The sequence below is a fragment of the Neomonachus schauinslandi genome, chromosome 7 (assembly GCF_002201575.2).
Source record: "Neomonachus schauinslandi chromosome 7, ASM220157v2, whole genome shotgun sequence".
Taxonomy (NCBI): Eukaryota; Metazoa; Chordata; class Mammalia; order Carnivora; family Phocidae; genus Neomonachus; species Neomonachus schauinslandi.
Window position 1 is genome coordinate 112,113,085 of NC_058409.1, and position 13,816 is coordinate 112,126,900.

The window sequence follows — 13,816 nt, forward strand, 5'->3', positions numbered from 1 at the left end:
TAATGTGAATCACATATAACTTTAAATTTACTTTTTTAAAGTTTGTTTATTTATCTATTTATCTATTTAAGTAATCTCTACATCCAACGTGGGGCTCAAACTCACAAGCCCAAGATCAAGAGCTGCACACTCTTCTGACTGAACCAGCCAGGTGCCCCAGTATAATTTTAAATTTTCCAGTAGCCACTTTAAAAAATGACTAAAGAAGTATGTAACATCTATTTTAATCATATTTCCCTAGCCCAATATATATCCAAAATATTATCACTTAAATATGTAATCAATATAGAAACTTTAGATAATTTTATACCAAGTCTTTGAAATACAGTGTATATTTACACTTACAGCACATTTCAAGTGCTATACAGTCACATGTGGGTACCATATTGGACAGTGCTGACCTAACTGATGTGGGAAACAAAGGCAAAAGAAAAAAATTAAATTTCCTTACTGCCTACAGTCCATTGACAAATCCTTGAAACAGAGTGACCTTCCTTGCAGAGCTTAGATGCCTCATGTTGACACTTTGCTAACCGCAAATGGCAATCTTATCCCGAACCCCCAGGATCCTGTAAGTCTTCTTTAACATATAAAAATTCCTTTGAAAACTTCCTTTCCCTCTACCCCTACCCCCACCCCCACGATACTCAGCAATCACCCTCCAAGCATATGGCCCACTGATACATATCTGAAGGGTCTCAGGACTGAGTTTTTACCAAACAGTAATAAATGACCTTTTCCTACAATAGCTAGCCCCCTCAGGATCCTGGAAACCTTGTTTCCAAAATTCCTTAGAGGCTTGTGCTGTCCCTAACCCCCTCCCAACTTGAAAGTATATAATCAGTCACCCATCACAACCCCAGTGCAGCTCTTTCTGCCCAAGGGTCCTGTCCACATGCTTTAATAAAACCACCTTTTTACACCAAAGATGTCTCAAGAATTCTTTCTTGGCCATGGCTCTGAACCCCAACCATTTCCTACATCATAATGATGATTTTTTTAAGATCTACTAGCAGCATAGTATCATATAAAAAATACTGAACTTAGAATCTAGGAACTTGGGCCTTATCAGTTAAGAGCTATGTGAGTGATCTTGGTCTTGTTTGTTTTATTAATTTCTAGGCCTCTGTATCCTTAAAAAAGAGTTTAGAACAAATAACTTACGCCTTGGAAAACAGCTCTAATGTTATGAAATAAACTTAAGTATATTCCAGTGTACTTATGATTATCTGTTAATAAACTCATGATAAGCACCACATTAGACAGAGAAACATTGGTTGTATTTTACAAACACACTAAAATATAAGAAACTGCTAATCATTCTATAATTTTCTTTCTCCAGATTTCCAGTTAGAGGGAAGTAACAGTTCTTCTGAAAGACAGAACAAGTAACCAAATTAATTTAAAGTGATTTTTAAAAAGTTTAAAACATGATTTGGAGAATATAACATCACTAAATGTACAGTTCAAACTCACCAAATATTTACTGAGCACATTAAAAGATGAGTGGGACTGGGTGTTTTTTTCCATGTAGGTGCTTATAATCCAGTAGGAGGAATAAAATATTACAGTTTGAGTACAAGGACATGCCTTATTTAACTACTGATCCCCACCCAGTGCCAGCAACAAGAGTGTCTGATGGAATGCAATACAAAAAATACAAAACTGTACTATAAAAGCTGTAAGAAAGGAAAAAATTGCGTAAGTTAAAAGAAAGAGAAAGCACATCCAGTAAGGGGTGGGAGATGGAGGTGGGAAAGGGGAATAAGAAAAGGGAGCAGCAAAGAGTTAATGTTTAAACTGTATTCTAAAGGCTAGGTTGTAGTTCTTGGCAGGAATAAGGATGAGAAAGGGAACAACAGCATGAGTAAGGTTGTAGATGGAAGAAAATATAGAAGCCTGGGGATAAGAGTAGGACAAAGAGTTGGGACATAGTAAAATAAAGCTAGGTCAGTGCTTCAGTGATGTGTTTATATTGTGAAGAACTTTGTTTGTTGTTGTTGTTTGTTTAGATTTTATTTTTAAGTAATCTCCACACTCAGCGTGGGGCTTGAACTCACAACCCCAAGATCAAGAGCTGCATGTTCTACCAACTGAGCCACAACCAGGTGCCCCTGTGAAGAACTCTGAATATCAGTTGAGAAGAGTATCTCTTAAGCAGAGGCCCTTCAAGATGTTTGCATAAAGAGTATTTTGGATTTAGAAAAATGTCACAGAACAAAGGGTCTTGGTATTAAGACTGTGTGCATATATATATATTTATACAATGGTTTAGACCATGCGTTAATAAATGTTTTCTGTAAATGGACAAATAGAAAATATGTTTAGACTCTGGGGCCTTATGGTCTCCATTACAAATATTTAATTTTACTATTGCAGCTGAAGAGCAGTTATAGACGATACATAAATGAATGAATACAACTGTGTTCAAATAAAACTTGTTCATTCACTTACAGGTATAATGACCTTGTAAGCTAATGTTACTTAATAATGTCTCTAAAATCTCAGTTTCTTTGATCTACAAAATGGGGATAATTGTTCCTGCTTCAAAGAGTTTCAGTGAGGATTAAATGGGACGAATGAAAAGCACTTAGTAGAGTGACAAACTCATGCCTTAGTACTTATGAAAAACATTGTGATGATGATACTTATTACCTGAGTCTGGTAATAGAAGGCATTAAAAACTTCTAGGAAGCAAATGAATCTGAAAATCTTGTTCTTCACTGTACTGATTCTCTATAATATAATCTTATGTCAAGGGAAATGATGGTCATGACTTTTTAAAAAAAAACAAAAACAAAACATTTAAAAGTGGGTGCCTGGGCGGCTCAGCTGGTTAAGCAACTGCTTTCCGCTCAGGTCACGATCCTGGAGTCCCGGGATCGAGTCCCCACCATCCCGCCATCCCACCGGGCTCCCTGCTGAGCGGGGAGTCTGCTTCTCCCTCTAACCCTAACCCCCTCTCATTCTCTCTCATCCTGTCTCCCAAATACATAAATAAAAAATAAATCATAAAAAGATAAAAATAAAAAGTAAGGAAAACAAGGAACCTAAGAAGGGGATGAAAGGTAGTAAGTTGTTCATTTTCAGAATAGTCCCTGAGTATACGAACGATCTTTTTTTTGAGGCAGCTTTACCCCAACCTCCTGTTTCTTGACACTACTGAAAGGCAAACATTTAATACTCCTAAATGGATAACTTTTGCCAGATTTTTTGTTTATTATCAACACAGAATCATCTATATCAACAAAAACATTTTCCCTCTAGAGCATATAATAAGTTACTGGGCTACAAAGTAAAGAAATAAAAATATACGTGGGCCCATGAGCTTAATATCCTTAAGTCTATAGTTTTTGAGTATTAACCAGTCCAATTTCTCATTTCAAAGAGGAAGAGACATGTTCATCAAAGGTTAAGTATAGTGAAACGTGACTTGCTCAAGATCTATAAAGCAGACAGTTATGGAATGAGAATCCTAGTTACTAGTCTCTGAATCCAATAGTTGTTACATATTAGTAACTTCTAAACCATTTTTTTCTAATGCTCTCACTAACCAGAACATTGGTTCACCCAACCTTCAACAGCATTAGCTCACAACAAAATGATGTTAGGTGTCGGGGGGGAGGGAAACCTTTTGAATGTCCCCATCCTATCCACCTACCCAAAAGAGGCAAATCAGAATGGATAAGATGTGGGTAATTTGGAAAAGATCCTCCACCCCATGATTCTGTACCATTTCAATGATATGCTTAGCCTCACTGACTCAGTAACTAGAGAAACAGGACTTTATACATAAAGTCTCTTTATATATAATGATCTATAATGCTGAATGTTAAATAAATGAGGCAGATCACAAGTATTATGTGAATTCAAGGGTGGAATAATCAGTGAGAACTCTCCCAGGAATGAGACTGGCTTCAAATTCTTGAGTAGAGGAATGTATTTTAGAAAGTAATTTTACCACATATCCCATGTCCATTATGTAGGTATTATGCTAGGTGCTGGGGATAAGGCAGTGACTAAGATGTAAGTTAAAATTCCTGATCCACTGTTAGCCTATAGTATTGTAAGATACTATCCATTAAGCTTTTTCAAGTTATACTGTCTATTGACTTTGATAATGCTCCTCAGTTTTCTTTCCCAGGGAGGCAGAAATTTCAACAGCAGCAGTGGCTAGTTCACACCTGCAATTCACATAGCAACTGTAGTCATGCAGTCCTGGTGACCACTTAGACATTAACCAGAGATTTAACAATTTAATTAGATTTCCTGTTATTAAACTCACATTGCAGACCTCAAATGAATAATTTTCAAGGTGTCAGACATGAAATATGGTAGGCTGCAAAGATGGAAAACATTAATAGAACTGTTTTTGATAAGCTATATTACAGTTTAATTAAAAAGCAATTTAATTTAAATCAAAATAATATTTTAAAGACTATGACCACTTTGAGAATAATTATGTAATTAAGAAATTTCGAAACTGCCAAGAACATGTTTTAATAAGGAGCTTCACTTACAAAATTTTTTTTTAGATTTTAAAGTCTAAAAAGAATAGGATAAACTTATATACAATTATAACGTAACTATGTTCTTATTACTTAACTATGTTCTAAACACTTCTATTAACTAATTCAATCCTCATAACAATGCCCATTGTACATAGGAAAAAATGGACATACAAAGACATACAAATAGTAAAAGACCAACATGGATCCAAGCCCAGGCAGTTTGGCTTCACACTCTTAATCATAAGCTATAAAAAGTAAAATATTTAAAAAGCAAGTATCTTAGATAATAACCTTTATGGAGCTTTCACATTTATATGTCAAATATGTTATATAACACTAATAGTCTTTTATATTTACATATTGCCTTAAAGTAAAAATATACTTAAATAGACATTATCTCATATAATTTAGATTCAAATTCAACTGACCATTTAGAACAGAAGAATGCATTAGGTACAAACATACAGCAGTGCTTGAAATCCATGAGGGAAAAATAGCAGAAATATCAGATGGAGAGAGGAAAGGGTCAAAACAAACAGTATCTATTTTGTATCAGGTACTAGACTAGGTACACTATGAGTTAAGTATCATGACTTCAACAATGAGAAAACATTAAGTCCATTATGAAATTAATCCAAAATCATGTAGCTTCCAAGTGGCATAATAAGGATCAGAATTCAGACTGGACTGACTCCAAAGCCTCTCTTCACTACCATGTTGCATGGCTTAATAGAAAATGAGAAAAAAAATTTTGTATTTTTGTTGATAGGAATATCAATATAAACAACAGTTTTAGGTGGCTATCTCAAAAACTAATACTCTCTTAGGCTGCATTAATCTAATTATAGCTTTGAGATTATGCTTGGTACTATACCCACCATATCTAGAAAAGTGGCCCACAGACATCTAGGCTTACATGAAATTTTAAGGTACTTTAAGGAACTGTAAGGTAATTTAAGGAAAATTTAAGAATAAGGTAATGGTAACTATTTTCCAAATAAAGAGCTATTACATAGAATTATAGACTTGAGATTTTGGATCAAAGTAAAAAGAATAAACAGAGGTCTCAAAACTGGAATAGGCTGCTTTATGAGACATTCAAATACAGTTTAAAAACAATGTATTGGTGATTTTGCAGAGGGAGCCATGAACAAGGTAGGAGCAGAAGTAGTTTTACTCCCTGCCTCTACTTCTAATTAGAGCATTTTGGCTTTTACATGTTATGTGGGCATTCCATTTTAGATTTTTTTTGGAGGGGGGAGGTGTTCTGATAGTATAAAAAAAATCTAAAAACCACTGGATTTTAGACTACAGGATTTCTTTCAACTCAAATTCTATATTCCTGACTGGTTTTGATTAAGGTCAGAACATAAAATCCTATCTTGATTTCATTTGTCAAAGCAAAACAAAAACAGACCAAACATACCATTTTTTTCTGCAAAGGCAGCTGCATCTTCTTTAGTACTGAAGGTTAGAACCATGTTGGACAAGGGATCAGCCCTGTAAGAAACAATTTTTTTCCAGGATTTAACATTAAGCTTTGGGTAAAAAAAAATAAAAGCATAAAGTAAAATGTTCAGAAAATAAATAGCTGCTATAGTATCAGATAAGTATACTACTGATGAAATACCTTATTTTAAAACTGTTAACTTTTTGAATATCTTTTCCTGTGTTAACCTGAGCTTATTCTAACCTGAACTGTCAAATTAAAAAATCTGTAATTGCAAAGACATTCAGCAATTTTTAGTCCTTTAATAAAATCATTTATTCAACTCTTAAAAAAAAATTAAATTGAATTAAAAAAAAATCCCAACAGAATTCTCAAATGGACCTTACAAATTCAATATCAAGAAATTTACTTGTGAGTGCAATTGTTGGTACCATCATTACCCCAAAAAATAGATGGCAATAACATCTAAATGAACCTTCCATCATTACAGACAATAATTAAGCATAATGGCCCCATGAAAAAATTAAGCTCCAAGAATTAACATCTAATTGAGTTCTTCAATCTAGGATAGTGATAATGTTTACAAGTCTACACAAAACCTTCACAAAATGCACAAAATATCACATAATTTCAGAAATATCACTTTTACTAGTACATTTATAAAAAGGTAAAAACACTGTTTGCTACAAATGTTTATTATGAATCTCTCAAAGGCAAATATAGGTACATTCTGTGAAATATCGTTTAGAAATGTTAAAGTAAAAAAGTAAGATTTAGGAAGTAATATGGATAATGGAAAGATACGAGATATACACAGGAGAGAATATACAGGAAGTAGCCCTCACTGAAATGAAGATCTACAAATTATTGCTACTGAAGTTTTAGTCCTCTACTATGGTTACTGTTCTGGGGCTGCTATGAGATCCCTATAAATGATATGTATTCCTACCATACTCCCTCCCCCACCTTGTAAGAAAAAGCTTCACATTGGTTAGCTGCATTAGTACCAGTAACAAATAATTTTATATTGATCCCTCCTTTTCAAAGCACACATGATTTCTCAGTTGATAGTTTATACTGAGAACAGAAATGTCAACATAAATACAATCCAGTAATTTTTTTCTTTTTTTTCTTTTTTTTTAAAGATTTTATTTATTTGACAGCACAAGCAGGGAGAGCGGCAGGCAGAGGGAGAGGGAGAAAGCAGGCTCCCCGCTGAGCAAGGAGCCTAAAGTGGGGCTCAATCCCAGGACCCTGGGATCATGACCCAAGCCAAAGGCAGAGGCTTAACTGAGCCCCTCCCAGGTGCCCCCAGTATTCTTTTCTTAAAGATTTATTTGAGAGAGAGGGAATGAACAGAAGGATCAGAGAGTGAGGGAGAGAGAATCTCCAGCAGACTCCCCACTGAGCACAGAGCCCGACACAAGGCTGGATCCCACAACCCTGAGATCAGGAGGGAGCTGAAACTCAGAGTCAGATGATTAACTGTGCCACCCAGGAGACCCTGATCGCATAATTTGGTGAGTGTTGATATTCATGTTAACTTAGTTGAGAACAGGAAACAAAACAGAAAAACTGTAGGAAAAACTCAGGAGCCAAGAGCTCTATAATCTGCAAAGGTGGTACAGCCTTTATTATTCTCACTTTATTTAGGAAGAATTACATAGGTTGAACAGTAACAACCTGCATCAATAAGCCACCATTTTCCCAGCCACTTCATTTCTATCCTTCTCATTCTTCATCTCCTATATGTTGAAGTTCTTTTCTAAGTATGTTGCCACAACCAGCTTTCACCCTTTCTTATCCTTCCCCCAAACTCTACTATACTTTCCTAACTAATCTTTCCTCCTCCTCGACTCCAATCTACCCTTCACCATGTTGCCAGATTAATTTTCCTAAAGTTCAACTCTCAAACTCACTGTCCAACTTTAAAACTTAAAATAGTTTCCATTGTCTACCAAATGAATTTCAAAATCTACACTTTAGCATTCAAGCACTTCTACAATATGATCAGAACCCACTTTCCAGTCTTCTTTTTAATTTTCCCCCTTGGAGGTAACCAACTAGTCAAACAGATTGCTAAATGTTCCTCTAAATGTAGCCTATATGTTCCCACCAGCTCAATCTGTTCCTTCCACTAGGAATATAGAGAGAGGCCACTGTATCAGCATATAGAAGTCCATCCCAACCATCTCTCATGGTTTACAATGAATACCAATCTTTTCCATGAAGTCTTTTACATCTTACCCTCCTCCACCTATAAATAATCTCTCTTTTCAATCTTTACTAAATATAATTTGTACTTATACTTTTAAACTTTATTTGCTCAATTCCCAATTACTGAGGTTCCAATTTGGGTAATGGCAGATTTACCTACCATTAAAATCAGATTTATCTGCCTAACAACTGTAGATAATAAAAAAGCCCAACTGTCTGAAGGGAACAGAGTGACCAAAAGCAGGAATGAAAATGGAGAGGAATCAACTTTTCAAAGAAGGGAACCACAATGGATTAGATCCAGTTGATAGTTTTTCCCCTAAAGGTACTCTCTGGTCCAGACATTAGGACCATCAAGAACTCAAGCAGAAAGCCACAGTCTTATCAGCACAAGGAATCTGGAGATGGGAGTCTAGGATTGCCAGAGCAGCTGGGAAGTTAGGGGAGGAAACAGTGAAAAGGAGGAATCTGCAGAGGAGGGAATTTCTGAACTGCACACAAATGGGCAAAGGCTCTAAAACAATAGCTGAGAAGGCTGAAAGAACTAAGCAGAGATTTCAGCAGCTGTTTCCTTGCTACAGGGGAGACTGAGTTTGGAGTCCCACAGAATTAGAAGGACTTGGTAAGAACCTTGTGCTTTTCACTGAAACCTCAAAAGGGCCATGCCTTTTTATTATTTTTTTATATTTTAAGTAGGCTCCACGCCCAGCATGGAGCCCAACCTGGGACTTGAACTCATGACCCTGAGATCAAGACCTGAGCTGATATCAAGAGTGAGACACTCAACTGAGTCACCCAGGCGCCCCCATGCCTTGTTATTTTTTAACACTATGTTCTAGGACTAAAACCAGGGTAAAACTGAAACAGACCCACCCCAACAAAGCATAAAATAAATCCTCCACAAATTCAAGGTAATCTATTCATAATTTAACTGTCTTCTAGAACAAAACTCCTCACATTACCAGTGTCATTAAGTGGATAGGCGTAAGGATAGAGCATTAATGGAATGATACTTTTTTCCTTCTCCTTTTTTTCAGAATGAAACTTCTTAATAGAATTGGCTTGATCAGGGGCTAATTAGCATATTAATATGAAGTCATAGGTTCACCAGAAGATATGTACAAGAATCTTCATTTTAGGGCGCCTGGGTGGCTCAGTCATTGAACGTCTGCCTTTGGCTCAGGTCATGGTCCCAGGGTCCTGGGATCAAGCCCCACATCAGGCTTCCTGCTTCTCCCTCTCCCACACCCCCTGCTTATGTTCCCTCTCTCGCTGTGTCTCTCTGTCAAATAAAATCTTAAAAAAAAAAAAGAATCTTCACTTTAGTATTATGCATAATAACCCCAACTGAAAACTGTTACAAAAGGACAAGAGGCCCAAAATAGAGTCACTTGTACTTAGCCACACATCAGCAAATCAAGAGTTCACAAGACTTCACTTACCTAACTGCAATTTCAATTTCTCTCAGGAACGTAATCTTAAACTAGTCAATCTGGAATACCAATCACAGAGGTGAGATAATCTGCTCTTTCCTTGTCTTTGCCCCCTTTTGCCTTTCATTTTGCACAGCATGTAGAAGCTTCTTTCTGTTTGCTAGATGGAATGCTGCCGGATTCATGAATCACTGAACGAAGCCAATTTGATCTTTAAATTTCTGAGCTGAATTTTGTTTTTAACCAATTTAGTGGCAGCAGTGGGATCTGAAGCAACTTTCTGATGGCATTCAGAGACAATGAGCAACAGGTGTGGTACCCACAAACCCTTCTGAGTTCTTGGTCTTTTTCACCATTTCCAAGAGCCATGGGTAAGTTCCTCTTGATTCTGAACCCACTCTTTGCATCAATCCCAATCTAATTGGCTTACCAGTCAGTCCCATGTTGGGAGCTGCTGGCAGTTCATGCCACAATTCTGGAATCCTGGTTTAATTGGTGGAAACCCCCAGTCCTTGATTCTGTCCCAAGACCCATGTGGGAACTGTTAGTGGCCACTGCAGTTTCCCACTTATGTGGAGCGTCCAGTCCCCGTCTGTTGGTGTTTGCTAGTTCAATCCTTTCCACAGTCCAAGGTACCATGATGGAAACTATCGGTGGTACACACTGGACTATCTCATGGCCAGGACACAGTAACATCTCTAGGTTATTGCCAATATATTAAGGTATACATCCTTGTTCGTCTTGTGTTGTGTAAAGGTTAATGCATCCTGGAAGCCAAAAAGCTGCAAAAATTGGTGGGAATATGTTGAGCACTCAAAAGCTGCCAGAGCATTCACCACCTAACTCAAAGATTCCCATGTTAGTATAAGTTGGTTGCAGAATGGATTAGATTGACACTATATCACTGCAAACCTCAAGAAAATTTCTATGCAATGAGGTACACTGCAAAATCCCCAATACGGCAGCACATCCTTTTTAGGTATTAGTTTGGCTCTGAGAGACCCAAAGGCTTAGCTTGGGGAAAAAAAAAAGAAGAGATCCTTAAATTCTAAAAAGTTAAGCATGCCACCTTCTGGCACACCTGCATATTTTGTCTAAGAACTATAGTCTCAGAAGTTATAAATATCTACAAAAATGTCAAAATTTTATTAGAGACAATCTAGAATTACAATGTCCATTATGGGAAACGTTCCAATTAGATGAGATCATTCATTTAAGAAATGCACTTGAAAACAAGGGTTCCTGAACTGAACAAACAGAATGGGATATGTGTTTTAATTGGTATTCAGAAGCTTGCAAAACGCATCAAATTGCTTCATTAAAAAATGAAGCAAAAGGCTAATGAAAAATTAAAGACACAAGAGGTACTTAAAAAAAGACAATAAAACTGACATGATTCCTATTGCTCCACTCTAATCTTCCTTCGCCTGAGTATTCGACATTCTACTAATCCTGTATCTGAACTGCCTTTCCACTCTGAAGAGACTATTAAAAGGTTACGTTTTACGATAAAATCACCCGAAGCTGTAGGATAACTCACTCCTTGGTCAAACACCAAGCTAAAAACCATAGTTAAAGAATTTCCTAAACCCAAGGAGGATCCCCAAAGTTTTCTGAAGAATTTATTAGAGTCATTATGAGGGCCTATGCCCGCAGGCTGCCAGATCTTGTCAGTCTGTGCATAAGCTGGTGAGACTTGGTGAAGCCCAAAAATGGATGCAGGAAGCAGGACAGTGTAACTTCAAGGACCACATCCAAGATCCTTAACCTTCAACCTCATCCCTTTGTGGACTAGAAAAGGTCTACAGAACAGCCGACTGATCTTTAAAAGCCATTCCTAGAATCTTCCCTGTTCACACTGATTGGTAAATTATTCAAAGATGAATCTGCCACAGACTTTAAGCCCACTTGGAAGTTCTCTTCCTATAGCATTCTGGGGCTCCATATAATAAACGAGGTCACCCAATTTGGTCTAGCTGCCCTATCTGTAAATGGATTATTTCCTGAGATTAGTGGATTGATAAACAAGCAGAAAACAGGATGGGAGACCACTGACTGAATTTGTGGTCATAGCTGAGCACTTTGAAAGGACTTGGGAACATCACCACAAACAAAAGTCTGCCAAGCTACTGGCCTTACAGCTACAATAGCTCCAAGGCCAGCCACCTAAAATAACACCTGGGTCCCTCACATCACACCCTCCTAGGGGTCCACAATCAAAACGTTGGCCCAAGGGTTGATGCTTCATTTGTAATCATCAGCTTCACTGGAAAAAAAGTATCCTCAAAGGTCCTATGCAAATCTGTCAACATCAGCTCAAGTGAAGTAGATGTTTCCTCCAGAAATATTAGTAAAAAGCTTTAGCCAACTGAGCAGGTAACCTTAACTTATTCCATCTACTAGAAAAACAACTTAGATCCAGCTTCTTTTATAACTAGTGGTTTGTGTACCTGATTCATGGCAGTAACTTTAAAATAGAAGTTAGAAGTTCTCCATTACATCTGTCTGTATGTCTACGTGTGTGTCTAAATATATGTGTTGCAGATAGATTATTATTTTTTATCTCTAGATGGTATTGGTAAAATTAATTTGTAAAAGAGCTCTATTTAACTGGTTTAAAGAAAATTAAGCGCTTTTTTGAATCAAGGTATTCCTAAAATTCTCAGATATAAATAGAAACTAACCCAAATGCTTTTCATATTCATGTGATGTGGGAAAATATTCAACGTCAAAGCTAATCTAAGTTTGTTGGTTTAATTAAAATAGGTCTTTAGAGTTATAAATAGTGAATATAATGCAGACAAACAACTTTTATTCTACTTGGGTTTAGTAGTCAAATATGTTCACATTATCTCTGCTACAGAACTTGTCAGCAAGAAAAATAACCTAATATGATGAATTTTCATAAGTTATCTAAATATAATTATTGAGAATGAGTTAATTAAAGATTTATTTATTTCAGAGCACACACATGCACAAGAGGGAGGCGGGGCAGAGGGAGAGACAAAATTCCAAGCAGACCCCTCACTGATTGTGGAGCCCTACTTGGGGCTCAATCTCATGACCCTTGGATCATAAATGGAGCCAAAACCAACAGTTGGACCCTTAACTTACTGAGCCACCCAGGTATCCTGAGAACAACTGAATTAAACAGATGTAAGCAGGATAAAAGTTTTTGGATGAATTTTTAAAAGTTTCCCCAAATCTTTTTGTTAACGTGAAACCTTAAAGTTGTGCTAAATTAAGTGATGGAGGATCATTAAATATATAGATCATTTACAAATAAGATAAAAACCGAAACATTAATTACTGAATATAGGTTTATCTGCTTTTGGCTTCCTTTTACAGAGGAACTAAAAGTATTTGGATCTATTAGTAAACATGTTTTGTGCCTGAAAATTTTAAATTTACTATGAGAAAACATGCATTTCCAGAAATAGTAAAAAGTATTTATGAGCCTGCCAATCCACAGAGTGCTAGAGTAAAACACAATTTATAACTGTTTACTTCTTTATTTTCATTAAAAATTAAGATTTTTACAGGTACTTGTCTGGCTCAATCGGTAGAGCATGCAACTCTTGATCATGAGGTTCAAGCCCCACGTTGGGCACGGAGCCTACTTTATTTTAAGGTTTCTAGAGTTAAAAATTCTAACATATGTAATTAAAGCCACTAAAGTTTGTGGAAAAGGAATCTTAGGACAGGAATATTAGGCATGGTCAAGACTGGCTAAGATCAGAATGAATTTAGGTGAATGTATTTTATAGTAAGGTAGCATAGGGGCACGTGGGTGGCTTAGTTCATTATTAAGCATCTGACTCTTGATTCTGGCTCAGGTCATGATCTCAGAATCGTGAGATCTAGCCCTGTGTCAGGCTCCACGCTGAGGGTGAAGCCTGCTTAAGATTCTCTGCCTCTGTCCCTCCCCTACTCACATGCACGGGAGGGAGGAGGAAGGGAGGGAGGAAGGAAGGAAGGAAGGAAAGAAAGAAAAAGAAAGAAAGAAAGAGAAAAAGAAAGGAAGGAAGGAAGGAAGGAAGAAAGAAAGAAAAAGAAAGAAAGAAAAAAGAAGAAAGAAAAGAACGAGAAGGAAGGAAGAAAGAAAAGGAAGGAAGGAAGGAAGGAAGGAAGGAAGGAAGGAAGGAAGGAAGGAAAGAAAAAGAAAGAAAGAAAGAAAGAAAGAAAGAAAGAAAGAAAGAAAGAAA

General features: G+C 36.7%; 1 protein-coding gene across 1 annotated transcript in view; it reads right to left on the bottom strand.

The window, feature by feature from the left end:
- The window catches only part of NDUFS4 (NADH:ubiquinone oxidoreductase subunit S4), a 107,146-nt gene that overhangs the window by 14,872 nt on the left and 78,458 nt on the right, over nt 1-13,816 (bottom strand). The window contains exon 4 of the mRNA XM_021696837.1: nt 5,938-6,011. Within this exon, the coding sequence (XP_021552512.1) occupies nt 5,938-6,011 (74 nt within the window). The remainder of the gene's footprint in view (nt 1-5,937; nt 6,012-13,816) is intronic.